The following is a 19,797-nucleotide window of genomic DNA, read 5'->3' as shown; positions in this document are numbered from 1 at the left end:
GCTGACATGAAGTTGGTACCTCTGTCAGACACCACCTCCTTAGGGAAGCCCACTCTGGTAAAGATACCAATGAGGGCCTTGGCTACTGCAGGGGCAGTAGTCGACATAAGGGGGAATAGCTTCAGGATACCTAGTAGCATGATCCACTACTACTAGGATGTACATATTTCCTGAGGCTGTGGGAGGTTCTAGTGGACCAACTATGTCCACACCCACTCTTTCAAAGGGGACCCCCACCACTGGAAGTGGAATGAGGGGGGCCTTTGGATGCCCACCTGTCTTACCACTGGCTTGACAGGTGGGGCAGGAGAGGCAAAACTCCTTAACCTTCTGGGACATGTTGGGCCAGTAGAAGTGGTTGACTAACCTCTCCCACGTCTTGGTTTGTCCCAAATGCCCAGCAAGGGGAATATCATGGGCTAAGGTCAGAATAAACTCTCTGAAACCCTGAGGCACTACCACTCTCCTAGTGGCACCAGGTTTGGGATCTCTTGCCTCAGTGTACAGGAGTCCATCTTCCCAATAAACCCTATGTGTTCCAGTTTTCTTGCCTTTGGACTCTTCAGCAGCTTGCTGCCTAAGGCCTTCAAGAGAGGGACAGGTTTCTTGTCCCTTACACAAATCTTCCCTTGAGGGTCCCCCTGGGCCCAAGAGCTCAAGCTGGTAAGGTTCCAGCTCCATAGGCTCAGTTCCCTCAGAGGGCAGAACTTCTTCCTGAGAAGAGAGGTTCTCTTTTTCTTGTTGTGTTGCAGCTGGTTTCCCAGCTGACTTTCCTTTTCTCTTGGTAGGCTGGGCCATTGTTCCAGACTCCAGCTCTACTTTTTCACCCTGAGCCTTGCACTGTGCCCTTGTCTTGACACACACCAGTTCAGGGATACCCAGCATGGCTGCATGGGTTTTTAGTTCTACCTCAGCCCATGCTGAGGACTCCAGGTCGTTTCCAAGCAAACAGTCTACTGGGATATTTGAGGAGACCACCACCTGTTTCAGGCCATTGACCCCTCCCCACTCTAAAGCTACCATTGCCATGGGATGTACTTTAGTTTGATTGTTAGCATTGGTGACTGGTTAGGTTTTTCCAGTCAGGTATTGGCCAGGGGAAACCAGTTTCTCTGTCACCATGGTGACACTGGCACCTGTATCCCTCAGGCCCTCTACACTTGTCCCATTAATTAAGAGCTGCTGCCTGTATTTTTGCATGTTAGGGGGCCAGGCAGCCAGTGTGGCTAAATCCACCCCACCCTCAGAGACTAATGTAGCTTCAGTGTGACACCTGATTTGCTCTGGGCACACTGTTGATCCCACTTGGAGACTGGCCATTCCAGTTTTAGCTGGATGGGAGTTAGAAGTGGTATCTTTCTTGGGACAGGCCTTGTCTCCAGTTTGGTGGCCAGACTGACTACAGCTACGACACCAGGCCTTTTTGGGATCAAAGTTTTTACCCTTGTACCCAGAATTGTTTTGTGAAGAGGCTCTGGGCCCACCCTCCTGTGCAGGTTTTTGGGGGCCTGTAGAAGACTCTTTACTATTTTTGTTTTTGGCTGTCTCACCACCTTTCCCCTGGGGAGGTTTTGTGACCCCTTTCTTTTGGTCACCCCCTGTGGAAGTTTTGGACACCCTAGTCTTGACCCAATGGTCCGCCTTCTTTCCCAATTCTTGGGGAGAAATTGGTCCTAGGTCCACCAGATGCTGATGCAGTTTATCATTGAAACAATTACTTAACAGGTGTTCTTTCACAAATAAATTGTACAGCCCATCATAATTACTTACACCACTGCCTTGAATCCAACCATCTAGTGTTTTTACTGAGTAGTCTACAAAGTCAACCCAGGTCTGGCTCGAGGATTTTTGAGCCCCCCTGAATCTAATCCTATACTCCTCAGTGGAGAATCCAAAGCCCTCAATCAGGGTACCCTTCATGAGGTCATAAGATTCTGCATCTTTTCCAGAGAGTGTGAGGAGTCTATCCCTACACTTTCCTGTGAACATTTCCCAAAGGAGAGCACCCCAGTGAGATTTGTTCACTTTTCTGGTTACACAAGCCCTCTCAAAAGCTGTGAACCATTTGGTGATGTCATCACCATCTTCATATTTTGTTACAATCCCTTTGGGGATTTTCAACATGTCAGGAGAATCTCTGACCCTATTTATGTTTCTGCCACCATTGATGGGTCCTAGGCCCATCTCTTGTCTTTCCCCTTCTATGGCCAGGATCTGTCTTTCCAAAGCCAATCTTTTGGCCATCCTGGCTAACTGGATATCCTCTTCACTGGAGTTATCCTCAGTGATTTCAGAGAAGTTGGTCCCTCCTGTGAGGGAACCAGCATCTCTGACTATTATTTGTGGAGTCAGGGCTTGAGAGGCCCTGTCCTCCCTAGATAGGACTGGTAGGGGGGAATCTTCCTCCAAGTCACTATCCTCATCCTCTGTGTTGCCATCCACAGAGGGGTTGGCTCTTTCATACTCTGCCAACAGCTCCTGGAGCTGTTGTTTGGTAGGTCTAGAGCCCATTGTTATTTTCTTTATTTTACAGAGTGACCTTAGCTCTCTCATCTGTAGATGGAGGTAAGGTGTGGTGTCGAGTTCCACCACATTCACATCTGTGCTAGACATTATGCTTCTAAAAGTTGGAATACTTTTTAAGAAACTAAAACTGGTTCTAGAATCTAATTCAAACTTTTACCAAACTTTTAAACTCTAAAAGAAATGCTAACAGGGACTAACACAAGGCCCTAGCAGGACTTTAAAGAATTTAGAAAAATTTCAAATTGCAAAAATCAATTTCTAATGACAATTTTTGGAATTTGTTGTGTGATCAGGTATTGGCTGAGTAGTCCAGCAAATGCAAAGTCTTGTACCCCACCGCTGATCCACCAATGTAGGAAGTTGGCTCTGTATGCACTATTTCAAAGTAAGGAATAGTATGCACAGAGTCCAAGGGTTCCCCTTAGAGGTAAGATAGTGGCAAAAAGAGATAATACTAATGCTCTATTTTGTGGTAGTGTGGTCGAGCAGTAGGCTTATCAAAGGAGTAGTGTTAAGCATTTGTTGTACATACACACAGGCAATAAATAAGGAACACACACTCTGAGACAAATCCAGCCAATAGGTTTTGTTATAGAAAAATATATTTTCTTAGTTTATTTTAAGAACCACAGGTTCAAATTTTACATGTAATATCTCATTTGAAAGGTATTGCAGGTAAGTACACTAGGAACTTTGAATCATTACTTTAGCATGTATACTTTTTACATAAAACACAATAAGCTGTTTTAAAAGTGGACACAGTGCAATTTTCACAGTTCCTGGGGGAGGTAAGTTATTGTTAATTTTCACAGGTAAGTAAGTCACTTACAGGTTTTAGTTTTTGGTCCAAGGTAGCCCACCGTTGGGGGTTCAGAGCAACCCCAAAGTTATCACACCAGCAGCTCAGGGCCGGTCAGGTGCAAAGGTCAAAGAGGTGCCCAAAACACATAGGCTATAATGGAGAGAAGGGGGTGCCTCGGTTCCAGTCTGCCAGCAGGTAAGTACCCGCGTCTTCGGAGGGCAGACCAGGGGGGTTTTGTAGGGCACCGGGGGGGACACAAGTCAGCACAAAAAGTACACCCTCAGCAGCGCGGGGGCGGCCGGGTGCAGTGTGCAAACACGCGTCGGGTTTCCTTCAGTTTTCAATGGGAGACCCAGGGGTCTCTTCAGCGATGCAGGCAGGCAAGGGGGGAGCTCCTCGGGGTAGCCACCACCTGGGCAAGGGAGAGGGCCTCCTGGGGGTCACTCCTGCACAGAAGTTCTGTTTCTTTAGGGGCTGGGGGCTGCGGGTGCAGGGTCTTTTCCAGCCGTCGGGAAATGGAGTTCAGACAGTCGCGGTCAGGGGGAGCCTGGGGATTCCCTCTGCAGGCGTCGCTGTGGGGGCTCAGGGGGGACAACTTTGGTTACTCACAGTCGTAGAGTCGCCAGAGGGTCCTCCCTGAGTTGGTTGTTCTCCACCAGTCGAGTCGGGGTCGCCGGGTGCAGTGTTGCAAGTCTCACGCTTCTTGCGGGGAGTTGCAGGGGTCTTTAAATCTGCTCCTTGTAACAAAGTTGCAGTTCTTTTGGAGCAGTGCCGCTGTCCTCTGGAGTTTCTTGTCTTTTTCGAAGCAGGGCAGTCCTCAGAGGATTCAGAGGTCGCTGGTCCCTTGGAAAGCGTCGCTGGAGCAGGTTTCTTTGGAAGGCAGGAGACAGGCCGGTAAGTCTGGGGCCAAGGCAGTTGGTGTCTTCTGTTCTTCCTCTGCAGGGGTTTTCAGCTCAGCAGTCCTTCTTCTTGTTAGTTGCAGGAATCTATTTTTTCTAGGTTCAGGGGAGCCCTTAAATACTAAATTTAAGGGCGTGTTTAGGTCTGGGGGGTTAGTAGCCAATGGCTACTAGCCCTGAGGGTGAGTACACCCTCTTTGTGCCTCCTCCCAAGGGGAGGAGGTCACATCCCTAATCCTATTGGGGGAATCCTCCATCTGCAAGATGGAGGATTTCTAAAAGTTAGTCACTTCAGCTCAGGACACCTTAGGGGCTGTCCTGACTGGCCAGTGACTCCTCCTTGTTGTTCTCTTGGTTTCCTCCAGCCTTGCCGACAAAAGTGGGGTCCGTGGCCGGAGGGGGCTGGCAACTCCACTAAGCTGGAGTGTCCTGCGGTGCTGTGACAAAGGGGTGAGCCTTTGAGGCTCACCGCCAGGTGTCACAGCTCCTGCCTGGGGGAGGTGTTAGCATCTCCACCCAGTGCAGGCTTTGTTACTGGCCTCAGAGTGACAAAGGCACTCTCCCCATGGGGCCAGCAACATGTCTCTAGTGTGGCAGGCTGCTGGAACCAGTCAGCCTACACAGATAGTCGGTTAGGTTTCAGGGGGCACCTCTAAGGTGCCCTCTGGGGTGTATTTTACAATAAAATGTACACTGGCATCAGTGTGCATTTATTGTGCTGAGAAGTTTGATACCAAACTTCCCAGTTTTCAGTGTAGCCATTATGGTGCTGTGGAGTTCGTGTAAAACAGACTCCCAGACCATATACTCTTATGGCTACCCTGCACTTACAATGTCTAAGGTTTTGCTTAGACACTGTAGGGGCACAGTGCTCATGCACTGGTGCCCTCACCTATGGTATAGTGCACCCTGCCTTAGGGCTGTAAGGCCTGCTAGAGGGGTGTCTTACCTATACTGCATAGGCAGTGAGAGGCTGGCATGGCACCCTGAGGGGAGTGCCATGTCGACTTACTCATTTTGTTCTCACTAGCACAAACAAGCTGGTAAGCAGGGTGTCTGTGCTGAGTGAGGGGTCTCTAGGGTGGCATAAGACATGCTGCAGCCCTTAGAGACCTTCCTTGGCATCAGGGCCCTTGGTACCAGGGGTAACAGTTACAGCGTCGCTGGAGCAGTGTCTTCAGAAGGGGGGGGGGGGGGTTGGGGGGGGGGGGGGGAGACAGGCCGGTAGAGCTGGGGCCAAAGCAGTTGGTGTCTCCGTCTTCTCTGCAGGGTTTTTCAGCTTAGCAGTCCTCTTCTTAGGTTGCAGGAATCTGAGTTCCTAGGTTCTTGGGAGCCCTTAAATACTAAATTTAAGTGCGTGTTTAGGTCTGGGGGGGTTAGTAGCCAATGGCTACTAGCCCTGAGGGTGGGTACACCCTCTTTGTGCCTCCTCCCAAGGGGAGGGGGTCACATTCCTATCCCTATTGGGGGAATCCTCCATCTGCAAGATGGAGGATTTCCTAAAGTCAGAGTCACCTCAGCTCAGGACACCTTAGGGGCTGTCCTGACTGGCCAGTGACTCCTCCTTGTTATTCTCATTATCTCCTCCGGTCTTGCCGCCAAAAGTGGGGCCGTGGCCGGAGGGGGCGGGCAACTCCACTAGCTGGAGTGCCCTGTGGTGCTGTAACAAAGGGGGTGAGCCTTTGAGGCTCACCGCCGGGTGTTACAGTTCCTGCAGGGGGAGGTGTGAAGCACCTCCACCCAGTACAAGCTTTGTTACTAGCCACAGAGTGACAAAGGCACTCTCCCCATGTGGTCCGTAACATGTCTCGAGTGTGGCAGGCTGCTAAAGCCAGTCAGCCTACACGGGTAGTTGGTTAAGGTTCCAGGGGGCACCTCTAAGGTATGTTACAATAAATTGTACACTGGCATCAGTGTACATTTATTGTGCTGAGAAGTTTGATACCAAACTTCCCAGTTTTCAGTGTAGCCATTATGGTGCTGTGGAGTTCGTGTTTGACCGACTCCCAGACCATATACTCTTATGGCTACCCTGCACTTACAATGTCTAAGGTTTTGCTTAGACACCGTAGGGGCACAGTGCTCATGCACTTGTGCCCTGACCTATGGTATAGTGCACCCTGCCTTAGGGCTGTAAGGCCTGCTAGAGGGGTGACTTATCTATACTGCATAGGCAGTGTGAGGTTGGCATGGCACCCTGAGGGGAGTGCCATGTCGACTTACTCGTTGTGTCCTCACCAGCACACACAAGCTGGCAAGCAGTGTGTCTGTGCTGAGTGAGGGGTCCCCAGGGTGGCATAAGACATGCTGCATCCCTTAGCGACCTTCCCTGGCATCAGGGCCCTTGGTACCAGGGGTACCAGTTACAAGGGACTTACCTGGATGCCAGGGTGTGCCAATTGTGAAAACAAAAGTACAGGTTAGGGAAAGAACACTGGTGCTGGGGCCTGGTTAGCAGGCCTCAGCACACTTTCAAATCAAAACTTAGCATCAGCAAAGGCAAAAAGTCAGGGGGTAACCATGCCAAGGAGGCATTTCCTTACAATGGGGTAGACTGGATTGGTGTGGGGTTGACTGTGGTGGATTGATGTGCGGTGGATTGGGATGAAGAGGACTGGACTGGATTGGGCTGGTTTGGAGTAGACTGCAGTGGGGTAGGTTGTTTTGGATTGAAGTGGGCAGATTGGAGTGGCGGGCAGACTGGAGTAGGGGGGCAGATTGTTTTGGAATGGAGTGGCGTGGATTGTTTTGGGTTGGTGTGGGGTGCAGTGGGCTGAAGTGAATTGGAGTGGGACAAATTGTTTTGGATTGGAGTGGGGCGTTTTAGAGTAGAGGAGAATGGAGTTGGGCCGATTGGACCGGGACAGATTGTTTTGGGCTGGAGTGGGACAGATTGTTTTGGGCTGGAGTGGGACAGATTGTTTTGGACTGGAGGGGGGACAGAAATGTTTGGGCTGGAGGGGGGACAGAAATGTTTGGGCTGGAGGGGGGACAGAAATGTTTGGGCTGGAGGGGGGACAGAAATGTTTGGGCTGGAGGGGGGACAGAAATGTTTGGGCTGGAGGGGGGACAGAAATGTTTGGGCTGGAGGGGGGACAGACATTTTTGGGCTGGAGGGGGGACAGACATTTTTGGGCTGGAGGGGGGACAGACATTTTTGGGCTGGAGGGGGGGCAGACATTTTTGGGCTGGAGGGGGGACAGACATTTTTGGGCTGGAGGGGGACAGACATTTTTGGGCTGGAGGGGGACAGACATTTTTGGGCTGGAGGGGGACAGACATTTTTGGGCTGGAGGGGGACAGACATTTTTGGGCTGGAGTGGGGCAGATCAGATTGGAGCAGGTTGGATTGTACTGAGTGGGGTGGGGTGGGGTGGGGTGGACTGGGTTGGAGTGGGGTGGATTGGGGCAGATGAGAATGAGAAAGTTTGTTTTGGACTGGAGTAGGGCAGACTGAAGTGGGGGGACAGATTGTTTTGGCTTGGAGTGGGGCAGATTGAACTGAGGCAGATTGTTTTGGACTGGCGTGGGGCAGAGTGGAGTGGACAGATTGTATTGGAATGGGGTGGACTGAATTGAGTGGGGTTGATTAGGATGGAGTGGAAAGGATTGGAGAGGGGTGGATTAGTGTGGGGTGGATTGTGGTGAGTTGCAGCGTGGTGAAATGGGGTGGATTGGGGTGGACTGGATTGGTGTGAGGTGAATTGAAGTGGGGCCAATTAAAGTGGGGCAAATTGAACGGGCGGACTGGAGCGGGCTGTCTGTAGTGGGGCACCTTGGAGTAGGGAAGTTTGTTCTGGATTGGACTGAGGCAGATTGGAGTGGGGCAAATTGTTGTGGATTGCAGGGAGGCAGACTGGAACGGGCAGATTGTATTGGAATGGGGTGGACTGTACTGACTGAGGGGAGTGGAGTGGACTGGATTGAGGTGAGGGGGACTGGAGTGGGCTACATTGGATTGTGGTGGACTGTGGTGAGTTGGGCCGATTTGAGGGTGGGCAGATGTTTTGGACCGGAGTGGGGCCGATGGTTTTGGACCAGAGGGGGGCAGACTGGAGTGGGTAGATTGTTCTGGATTGGTGGACTGTATTGGGTGGGGGGGGGGGGGGGGGAGTTTGGGGTGAGTGGATTGGATTGGGGTGAGGTGGGGTGGATTGGGGTACATTAGATTGGGATGATTGGATTGGTGTGATGAGTTGGAGTGGGGTGGACTGGAGTGAGGCAGATTGGAGGGTGGGCCGATTGTTCTGGATTGAAGTGGGGCCTATTGTTTTGGACTGGAGTGGGGCCGATTGAAGGCAGGCAGATTGTTCCGGAATAGAGTAGGACAGGTTTGAGTGGGGCAGATTGTTCGAGAATAGAGTGGGGTAGATTGTTTTCGATTGGAGTGGGGCAGATTGTTTTCGACAGGAGTGGGATAGAATGTTTCGGACTGAGTGGGGAAGATTGAAGTTAGGCATACTGGAGCGGGGCATATTGTTTTAGACTGAAATGCGGTGTATTGGATTGAGTGGGGTGGACTGGAATGCGGCGAGGTGGACTGCATTGGAGTGGGGTTGACTAGAATGAGTTGGACTGGATTAGTGTGGGGTGGGCTGGATTGGAGTGCACTGGATTGGAATGGGGTGAACTGGAATGAAATGGGGATGGATTGGATTAGGGTGGGGCGGATCGGAGTGGGGTAGGGGGATAGGAGTGAGGCAGGTGGGATTGGAGAGGGACGGACTGTTTAGGACTGGGGTGGGGCAGATTGGAGTGGGCAGGTCATTGTGGGGTGGAATGGAATGGGTAAGATTGTTTTGAATTGGAGTGGGGCAGATAGTTCTGGATAGGAGCGGGCAGGCTGCTGATAGGAGCGGGGCAGGCTGCTGATTGGAGTGGGGCAGGCTGCTGATTGGAGTGGGGCAGTCTGTGGTGAACTGGAGTAGGGCAGATTGTTTTGGTTTGGAGTGGGACATGGTTAGTAGGGCAGATTGTGTATGATCAGAGTCGTGCAGATTGTTATGGACTGGAGTGGGGAAAATTGTTTTGATTTGGAATGGGGCAGATTGTTTTGGATTGGGGCGGGCAGATTGTTTTGGATTGGGGCGGGTAGATTGTTTTGGATTGGGGCGGGCAGATTGTTTTGGACTGCAGTGGGGCAGAGTGGGGTGGGAGGATTGAAGTTTGATGGATTGGAGTGGATTAGATTGTGGTGAGTGGTTTGGATTGGAGCGGGGTGGACTGGCTCAGGTGGGGTGGATTGTAAGGATTGGGGTGGAATGGTGTGAGGTGGGGTGGATTGGAGTAGGGGTGGGTTAGGGTGTACTGCACGATTATGTGTCAAAGCATAATTCTGGACATTAAACATAAAAAAAGAAACAATGTTGCTCTACAATATTTACAAGTTATTCATCATCATTTGATAACAGCGCTCACGAGCAAAAACAAAACATGATTGAGAAAAGACCAGGCAAAATAAGAGAGTAATTTTGTTTGCCCTACTGTGCACATTTATGGCAGTCACACACCTGTTTGAAGGGCACTAGAAGTTAAAAAGAACAAAATAGTACCTCAATCACGTCAGGAGCAGGGGATGGGTATAGGAAAGTGCCCCTTTTGGCATGGTTACTCTCCCACTTTTTGCCTGATATCTGATGCTAACTTGACTGGGTGTGTGCTGGGATCCTGCTAACCAGGCCCAAGCACTTCTGTTCTTTCCCTAAATTGCACCACTGCTTCCACAAATGGCACACGGCTAAGTTCCTGGTAAAAGGTATCAGTGTTGTCAAGGGCCCTGTGGCCAAGGAGGGTCTCTAAGGGCTGCAGAATGTATTGTGCCATCCTAAGGGCCCTCTCACCAAACACATCTACACTGCCCTTGCAGACTGTGTGTGTTGGTGGGGAGAAAAAGGTAAAGTCGACATGACATCCGTCTCTGGGTGCCATGCCCACAAACCACTGCCTGTGGCATAGGTAAGTCACCCCTCTAGCAGGCCTCACCACCCTAAGGCAGGGTGCACTATACCACAGGTGCGGGCATAGCTGCATGAGCAATATGCCCCTACAGTGTCCATTTTTAGACCCTGTAAGTGCAGTGTAGCCATAAGGAGTATATGGGCTGGGAGCTTGTCATTATGAACTCCACACCTCCATGATGGCTTCACTGAATGCTGGGAAGTTTAGTATCAAATTTCTCAGCTCAATAACACTGACAACAGTATTGGATTTATTGTAAAATGCACACAGGGGGCATCTTAGAGAAGCCCCCTGAAGTTCACCCACAACTCTAGTGTGGGGCTGACCGGTCTATGCCAGTCTACCACTACCAGATGAGTTTCTGACCCCATGGAGTGGGAGCCTTTGTGCTCTCAGGAGTCAGGGACAAAGCCTGCTCTGGGTGGAGGTACTTAACATCTCCCCCCTGCAGGAACAGCAACACTGGTGGTGGGCTTCAGAGGCTTCTGCCTTTTGGTTTGCTGCCTCAGGGCACTCCAACTAGTGGAGCCACCCTGAGGTTCAGTAGCCATGGGCTGCTGCCCTCTGTGGTGCCCCTAAATCTAGTATTTAGGGAGACCCCCGAACGCTGCTCTTCAGATTCCCAGCAACCTGAAAGAAGAAAGACTGAAGAGCCCCACCAGCAGTGAAGACTTCAGACGACAACTGACTTGGCCCAAGACTCCTGCTATAATAAGGCCATACATCCTGCAGGACCAGCAACATCTACAAACCCCCAGAGGGGTAGCTGCCTACCCAAGGACCAAGATATCCCGAGGACAGCGGTCCTGTCCACAAAGGAACCTTTAAGAAGGACTCCAGACCCTTCTAAATCCTTGAGTCCTGCCCCCTCTGCACCTGACGCCCACGGCCCAACTCCAGGTGGCCTAACAGTCCACAGAAGGCTATTCCAACCTCAAGTCCACCCTAGGTTGGCCCTTCCTGACCAACATGACAATGCCTGCAGCCTAAATTCAGAGAACCCCCGTGACCTCGACCAGCTCCAGTGAAGATTTCCCAAAGCATAAAGGTACCCCTGCACCAGCAGCCGACTGGCCTTAAGGAATCCAACTGACAGCCCAGCAATGCCCAGTGGGCTCTCTACTTACCTCTCCAGCCATTGGTCTTCTTCAGCCGACTCTCTGGACCAAGCCTGCGGCATCTTTGTGATCCTCCATTGAAAAGCATTGGGCACCCAATGCTGTGTTTGCACACTGAACCTGGCCTCCCCCATGCTGCTGGGGGTGTGTGTTTGGTACTGACCTGACCTTCCTAAAATTTGCCCTGTGGACACCTTAACCCCCGAAGACTGGGATCGTAAGTCGAGTACTTACCTGTAAAATGTGTTGTTACTTTTCCTCGCTAGCACTGCAATGCTTTCTACGAAAATTGCACTGTCTACTTTTAAATTTGAAAAGTATTACTCACCTGAAAACTGTTTTATCTGTGACTTCCAAACAAAGGGCATGTGATACTTGAAAGTGATACATTCTTGAAAGTGTACTTACGAGCAACAAAGATCCATCTGTTTCTAAAAATAATGTATATTTTTTTATACATACGCAAGGGTCTGGAGTCAGTCATTGAGTGTGTGCCTCATTTCTTCACCTTTCGAATAAAAAATGCTTAGCATCAACCTCTGATAAGCCTAACTGCTCGACCACACTACCACAAGAGAGAGCATTAGTGTTATCTACTTTAGCCTCTGTAAAGCCTCTGGTGGCTCACTGCACTTTACATTACTTTGAAGTAGTATATACAGAGCCAGTTTCGTACAACAGGCACTAATTTAAGTTGAATCAATCTGTTCTTGGTCCCTGCTTCACAAACAGGAACGTAAATGATACTAGGCCTGCAGTGACTAATTACAAGGCTGTAAAGAAGAGTGCCACGCAAGCCAACAAATATCAAGCAACGGGTGGGATCCAAGCCCTTTCATATATACAACAGTGTCTCACAGACAAGATACATGAATAATGCATGCTATTGCACGCTCAACCCTAAAAGCGGATAGTTTAACAGAGGCAAACAGATATATACAGTAATTCACAAATAAGGATCAGTTGCATAGGCTGTAAGGAATGAACTAGTACACACAAGCTAGCAAGCGTGAAATGGAAATATAAACAAAGATTTACATATAATAAATGGCTATGGGGGTGAAATGAAGTAGTAGATGTGAGAAGAATAGCATCAACTGAATGGTTAGCCCTTACAGAAACATCTTGTAATGTCAAGAGGAGTAATTATTCAAAGGGCTGCCAATTCTGAAACAGACTCTGGAACATTAGGTTTTTCAGTGCTTTTGTAAGGGTGTCAGTTGAGATGGAGAAGTCTCTTGTGTAGGGACAGGCGTGCAACTCCTGCCCTGAATGCCCTTGCTTCATGGATATCTGGAGCCATAGTACTGACTTTTGGTCACAGGTGAAAATGCATCACACTTGTGTGATGTGCCATGACTTAGGCATATCTCACGCTATGCGATTTGGTTAGACTTGGGAGGGTGCACCAAACGATAAAAGCAGAGGGCTACTGCCCTTACCTGGAATTATCCTCTATAATCCTCGGTTTCATGTACACCAAACTATGCTTCAATTGTAACACAGTATAAAGTGTAAATATCCTTTGCCCTCCATGCTTAGGTCGGCACATGGACAACATGACCTATCAAATTCCCCATTAAGCCTTGCTTCAACACACCAACAAGAGTGTGTAAAACAAGTGCAATAACCAAACTAAAGTCTCGCCACTTTTTTCAGTGTCACAAGTGATAATTCCCTTTTGTCCATCATCTTCTATAGCCCCAGAGATGATCGCTGTGCTACTGTGACACTTCTATAATTAAACAGTAAAAGCATGAAGGGGCACCACACACTGAATGTAGGAAGTTGGCTCTGTATGTGCTATTTCAAAGTAAGAAATAGCATGCACAGAGTCCAAGGGTTCCCCTTAGAGGTAAAATAGTGGTAAAAATAGATAATACTAATGCTCTATTTTGTGGTAGTGTGGTCGAGCAGTAGACTTATCCAAGGAGTAGTGTTAAGCATTTGTTGTACATACACATAGACAATAAATGAGGTACACACACTCAGAGACAAATCCAGCCAATAGGTTTTGTTATAGAAAAAAATATCTTTTCTTAGTTTATTTTAAGAACCACAGGTTCAAATTTAACATGTAATATCTTGTTTGAAAGGTATTGCAGGTAAGTACATTAGGAACTTTGAATCATTTCAATTGCATGTGTACACAGAAATTTCACCCTCAGCGGCGCGGGGGCGGCCGGGTGCAGTGTTAGAACAAGCGTCGGGTTCGCAATGGAAGTCAATGAGAGATCAAGGGATCTCTTCAGCGCTGCAGGCAGGCAAGGGGGGGCTTCCTCGGGGAAACCTCCACTTGGGCAAGGGAGAGGGACTCCTGGGGGTCACTTCTGCAGTGAAAGTCTGGTCCTTCAGGTCCTGGGGGCTGCGGGTGCAGGGTCTTTTCCAGGCGTCGGGACTTAGGTTTCAGAGAGTCACGGTCAGGGGAAGCCTCGGGATTCCCTCTGCAGGCGGCGCTGTGGGGGCTCAGGGGGTACAGGTTTTGGTACTCACAGTCGTAGAGTAGTCCGGGGGTCCTCCCTGAGGTGTTGGTTCTCCACCAGCCGAGTCGGGGTCACCGGGTGCAGTGTTGCAAGTCTCACGCTTCTTGCGGGGAGTTGCAAGGTTCTTTAAAGCTGCTTCTTGAAACAAAGTTGCAGTCTTTTGGGAGCAGGTCCGCTGTCCTCGGGAGTTTCTTGTCGTCGTCGAAGCAGGGCAGTCCTCAGAGGATTCAGAGGTCGCTGGTCCCTTTGGAAGGCGTCGCTGGAGCAGAGTTCTTTGGAAGGCAGGAGACAGGCCGGTGAGTTTCTGGAGCCAAGGCAGTTGTTGTCTTCTGGTCTTCCTCTGCAGGGGTTTTCAGCTGGGCAGTCCTTCTTGTTGTTGCAGGAATCTAATTTTCTAGGGTTCAGGGTAGCCCTTAAATACTAAATTTAAGGGCGTGTTTAGGTCTGGGGGGTTAGTAGCCAATGGCTACTAGCCCTGAGGGTGGGTACACCCTCTTTGTGCCTCCTCCCAAGGGGAGGGGGTCACAATCCTAACCCTATTGGGGGAATCCTCCATCTGCAAGATGGAGGATTTCTGAAAGTTAGAGTCACTTCAGCTCAGGACACCTTAGGGGCTGTCCTGACTGGCCAGTGACTCCTCCTTGTTATTCTCATTATTTTCTCCGGCCTTGCCGCCAAAAGTGGGGGCCGGGGCCGGAGGGGGCGGGCAACTCCACTAGCTGGAGTGTCCTGCGGTGCTGTGACAAAGGGGTGAGCCTTTGAGGCTCACCGCCAGGTGTTACAGCTCCTGCCTGGGGGAGGTGTTAGCATCTCCACCCAGTGCAGGCTTTGTTACTGGCCTCAGAGTGACAAAGGCACTCTCCCCATGGGGCCAGCAACATGTCTCTAGTGTGGCAGGCTGCTGGAACTAGTCAGCCTACACAGATGGTCGGTTAAGTTTCAGGGGGCACCTCTAAGGTGCCCTCTGGGGTGTATTTTGCAATAAAATGTACACTGGCATCAGTGTGCATTTATTGTGCTGAGAAGTTTGATACCAAACTTCCCAGTTTTCAGTGTAGCCATTATGGTGCTGTGGAGTTCGTGTTTGACAAACTCCCAGACCATATACTCTTATGGCTACCCTGCACTTACAATGTCTAAGGTTTTGTTTAGACACTGTATGGGTACCATGCTCATGCACTGGTACCCTCACCTATGGTATAGTGCACCCTGCCTTAGGGCTGTAAGGCCTGCTAGAGGGGTGACTGACCTATACTTGCATAGGCAGTGAGAGGCTGGCATGGCACCCTGAGGGGAGTGCCATGTCGACTTACTCGTTTTGTCCTCACTAGCACACACAAGCTGGCAAGCAGTGGGTCTGTGCTGAGAGAGAGGTCTCCAGGGTGGCATAAGACATGCTGCAGCCCTTAGAGACCTTCCTTGGCATCAGGGCCCTTGGTACTAGAAGTACCAGTTACAAGGGACTTATCTGGATGCCAGGGTGTGCCAATTGTGGAATCAATGGTACATTTTAGGTGAAAGAACACTGGTGCTGGGGCCTGGTTAGCAGGGTCCCAGCACACTTCTCAGTCAAGTCAGCATCAGTATCAGGCAAAAAGTGGGGGGTAACTGCAACAGGGAGCCATTTCTTTACACTGAATGTATGACATTGTCCCTAAAAAGCTCAACAATGCATAAAATAAAAGTAAGTCCCTATCAGCCAGTTTCAAAGCCCCAGTCTAGAGCCAGTAGCCCCAGAGGTATGACGCCGCAAAACCTACACTGCCATAAAAGGAATGTGGAGGGATTTGTGCTCCGCTTCAGTATTTGAAAGTAAACAAATGATTTAAATGTGGCATTAAATGCAACGCGTACATTCACCATCCACTGAATTTCCATCTGACCAGCCAGAATTCCTTGAGGAAGAAATTACAATTATCCCTCTTCACAGTATAAATAGGTTGTGTGTCTTAAACTGCTGCAACTGAAGGGGATTAAGTCTTCGGCTTCACAGCAGTAGTTGCCCTCCCAGCCCTACCTGGCTTCATGACCACAGCACAAGACGTCACATTAATGCCTCAGCTGCAACCCGCCTAATTTTCTCATCTTGCGCCTCATGATTTATTACTTCCTGCTGCACACTAATCTCACATGAATGCAGCTACAGCAAACTTTAACAGACCCAGGCAAGTTTGAATTATAGAAGAATCAACTTCATAGTTCTTCAGCAAGATTTATCTAATTGACTCAAGTAGACCATAACATTGATCTTCAGGCTGCTATATCTCTCTGCACTAATGGGATCTAGGTTTTCTTTTTCAGTGCTGTCTTTTCTTTAGTTTTTATATTTCCTTGTGTCTGTTTCTATTCAATGATTGTCTGATTTTTTTTTTTTGGTTACATGTTTCTTTTTGTCACCATTAAACGCTTGGTAGATCAACAGACAGACAGCATGAAAGATTTTAGAGGGATTAATAAATACAGGTAAGTATAGGATTTATATCAATGTATCCCATCTACAGATGAAGGTTAGTAGATGCTCATCTCAGGTCCTTGACCTAACCACCAGCCGTAAAGGGGGGGGGGGGGGGGGGGGGGGGGGGGGGACGACATCAAAAGAAAAGTTGAGATGGGTATGTAAGAGTACCAACACACATTATGTCACATCAGTTTACCTTTATCTTTCCATCTTGAGCTCCCGTTGCTAACATTTCTGTGTCTCTGCTGAAACACATACAAAGCACAGCATCATCCATCATCATAAAGTTGTCTTGAGCCTGGTACTTCAGATCCTAAAGAAAAGAGGTAAAAAAGAAACCAAACACTTAGCAACTCTGATGTGAAAGTAAAAGTGTTTAACTTCATTACGTTATTAAAATTATGGTTGTTTGAATTGTTTTTTTCTCAACAGAGCCAGATGCTAGCTTTACAGGTGCAAGTGAACTTAAATACAATTTTAAAAAAATCATAAAACAAACCAGAAATCATTTGGAAAGGTTTTACAGTGCTTAATGTTTCTCTTGTTATACCAACCTTCCTGATTTTTCCAGTTGTGAAATTCCATACTTCAATGAACCCGTCTACAGAGCCAGTTACTAGGTATTGGCCATCTGGAGAAAACCGTGCGCATTCCACATGTGACTTCTGGCCAAACTGCATAAAGGGGAACAAATATAATTCAGTTTAATTCAAATATTTTCTTTTGTGATTATATTTTTTGAGTTGAAGGTAGGAATTTAGGTTCCTACTTTCGAAGCACAAAAACATTGTTCACCCGGTCAAGGATGATAAACCTATTACCACTAAGGTGACAATTGTTAATTACAGAGCGTCAAAAGAGAATTAATCTGTGGTAGTAACAACGATTTGAAAACGAATTATTCCTATAGAATATGATCTATAAAGGGATTTGTATTTCCTATTGCCTCTTTCGATAGATTGCATTTCATCCAAGGCGAAGGAGTGAGTTTCTAATGGTAATGAGTCCAACATAGGTTCTGGTTCTGGACGATTAGATCAAAGCCAGATTTCAAAGCTAGAAACAAAAAATAAATTTACATACAGAAACCAAATGGAACTTGAGGCCAGATTTACTATGTGATTCAGCAGGGGCAAACCCAGTGAATCACTACACTTTAGGGTTTGCAGCCGCAAAATCAACTTTTCTTATTTACTAAATTAATTTTGTGATTCAGAAATGTTTTTCCAAATCGCAAAAATGGTTTAGGAATGGGTAGCGATTTACAATTTGGAAGGGGAGTGTTTTTGGGCACTTATTACCAGTTATGAATCGGTAACGTATGTATCAATGGTTTGCTACTGCAATTCCGGTCACAAACTATTGATCAGTTACCAACCCCAAAGTAAGAGAGGTAAGTGATTTGCAATAGGGCCCCTTCCCCTTAGGATATCAAGGTGGTGACATAAGGAGGAGTAGGCAGTGGTCCTTTAAAGAACTCTGGCTTTTACGTTTTTTAAAAACGTTTTGAGTTTTGAAATGCAATGGCTGGGAAGGTTGTAGGAAGTTGGCTCTGTATGCACTATTTCAAAGTAAGGAATAGTATGCACAGAGTCCAAGGGTTCCCCTTAGAGGTAAGATAGTGGCAAAAAGAGATAATACTAATGCTCTATTTTGTGGTAGTGTGGTCGAGCAGTAGGCTTATCCAAGGAGTAGTGTTAAGCATTTGCTGTACATACACACAGGCAATAAATGAGGAACACACATTCAGAGACAAATCCAGCCAATAGATTTTGTTATAGAAAAATATCTTTTCTTAGTTTATTTTAAGAACCACAGGTTCAAATTCTACATGTAATATCTCATTTGAAAGGTATTGCAGGTAAGTACTTTAGGAACTTTGAATCATTACATTAGCATGTATACTTTTTACATAAAACACAATAAGCTGTTTTAAAATTGGACACTTAGTGCAATTTTCACAGTTCCTGGGGGAGGTAAGTTTTTGTTAGTTTTGTCAGGTAAGTAAATCCCTTACAAGTCTCAGGTTTGGGTCCAAGGTAGCCCACCGTTGGGGGTTCAGAGCAACCCCAAAGTTACCACACCAGCAGCTCAGGGCCGGTCAGGTGCAGAGGTCAAAGAGGTGCCCAAAACACATAGGCTTCAATGGAGAGAAGGGGGGTGCCCCGGTTCCGGTCTGCCAGCAGGTAAGTACCCGCGTCTTCGGAGGGCAGACCAGGGGGGTTTTGTAGGGCACCGGGGGGGACACAAGTTCACACAAAAAGTACACCCTCAGCGGCACTGGGGTGGCCGGGTGCAGTGTAGAAACAAGCGCCGGGTTTTCAATGTAAATCAATGAGAGACCAAGGGATCTCTTCAGCGTTGCAGGCAGGCAAGGGGGGGGCTCCTCGGGGTAGCCACCACCTGGGCAAGGGAGAGGGCCTCCTGGGGGTCACTCCTGCACAGGAGTTCCGTTCCTTTCGGTGCTGGGGGCGCAGAGTCTTTTCCAGCCGTCGGGAAATGGAGTTCAGGCAGTCGCGGTCAGGGGGAGCCTCGGGATTCCCTCTGCAGGCGTCGCTGTGGGGGCTCAGGGGGGACAACTTTGGTTACTCACTGTAGGAAGTTGGCTCTGTATGTGCTATTTCAAAGTAAGGAATAGCATGCACAGAGTCCAAGGGTTCCCCTTAGAGGTAAAATAGTGGTAAAAAGAGATAATACTAATGCTCTATTTTGCGGTAGTGTGGTCGAGCAGTAGGCTTATCCAAGGAGTAGTGTTAAGCATTTGTTGTACATACACATAGACAATAAATGAGGTACACACACTCAGAGACAAATCCAGTCAATAGGTTTTGTTATAGAAAAATACCTTTTCTTAGTTTATTTTAAGAACCACAGGTTCAAATTTAACATGTAATATCTTGTTTGAAAGGTATTGCAGGTAAGTACATTAGGAACTTTGAATCATTTCAATTGCATGTATACTTTTCAAGTTATTCACAAATAGCTATTTTAAAAGTGGACACAGTGCAATTTTCACAGTTCCTGGGGGAGGTAAGTTATTGTTAGTTTCAACAGGTAAGTAAGGCACTTACAGGTTTCAGTTTTTGGTCCAAGGTAGCCCACCGTTGGGGGTTCAGAGCAACCCCAAAGTTATCACACCAGCAGCTCAGGGCCGGTCAGGTGCAAAGGTCAAAGAGGTGCCCAAAACACATAGGCTATAATGGAGAGAAGGGGGTGCCCCGGTTCCAGTCTGCCAGCAGGTAAGTACCCGCGTCTTCGGAGGGCAGACCAGGGGGGTTTTGTAGGGCACCGGGGGGGACACAAAGTAGCACAGAAAGTACACCCTCAGCAGCGCGGGGGCGGCCGGGTTCAGTGTGCAAACACGCGTCGGGTTTCCTTCAGTTTTCAATGGGAGACCAAGGGGTCTCTTCAGCGATGCAGGCAGGCAAGGGGGGGGCTCCTCGGGGTAGCCACCACCTGGGCAAGGGAGAGGGCCTCCTGGGGGTCACTCCTGCACAGAAGTTCCGTTTCTTTAGGGGCTGGGGGCTGCGGGTGCAGGGTCTTTTCCAGCTGT

The 19,797-nt window shown here is 48.5% G+C and overlaps 1 protein-coding gene across 1 annotated transcript in view; it reads right to left on the bottom strand.

Annotated features, from left to right (window-relative positions):
- The window catches only part of SMU1 (SMU1 DNA replication regulator and spliceosomal factor), a 415,488-nt gene that overhangs the window by 286,754 nt on the left and 108,937 nt on the right, over window positions 1–19,797 (bottom strand). Inside the window, exons 6-7 of the mRNA XM_069237463.1 lie at window positions 16,799–16,918; window positions 16,441–16,557 (exon numbers count right to left, since the gene is read on the bottom strand). Coding sequence (XP_069093564.1) covers window positions 16,441–16,557; window positions 16,799–16,918 — 237 coding nt within the window. The remainder of the gene's footprint in view (window positions 1–16,440; window positions 16,558–16,798; window positions 16,919–19,797) is intronic.

This window comes from Pleurodeles waltl, chromosome 1_2 (assembly GCF_031143425.1).
Source record: "Pleurodeles waltl isolate 20211129_DDA chromosome 1_2, aPleWal1.hap1.20221129, whole genome shotgun sequence".
NCBI classification, from domain to species: Eukaryota; Metazoa; Chordata; class Amphibia; order Caudata; family Salamandridae; genus Pleurodeles; species Pleurodeles waltl.
The sequence above is the reverse complement of the archived record's forward strand: the minus strand, read 5'-3'. Positions and strand labels throughout refer to the sequence as shown.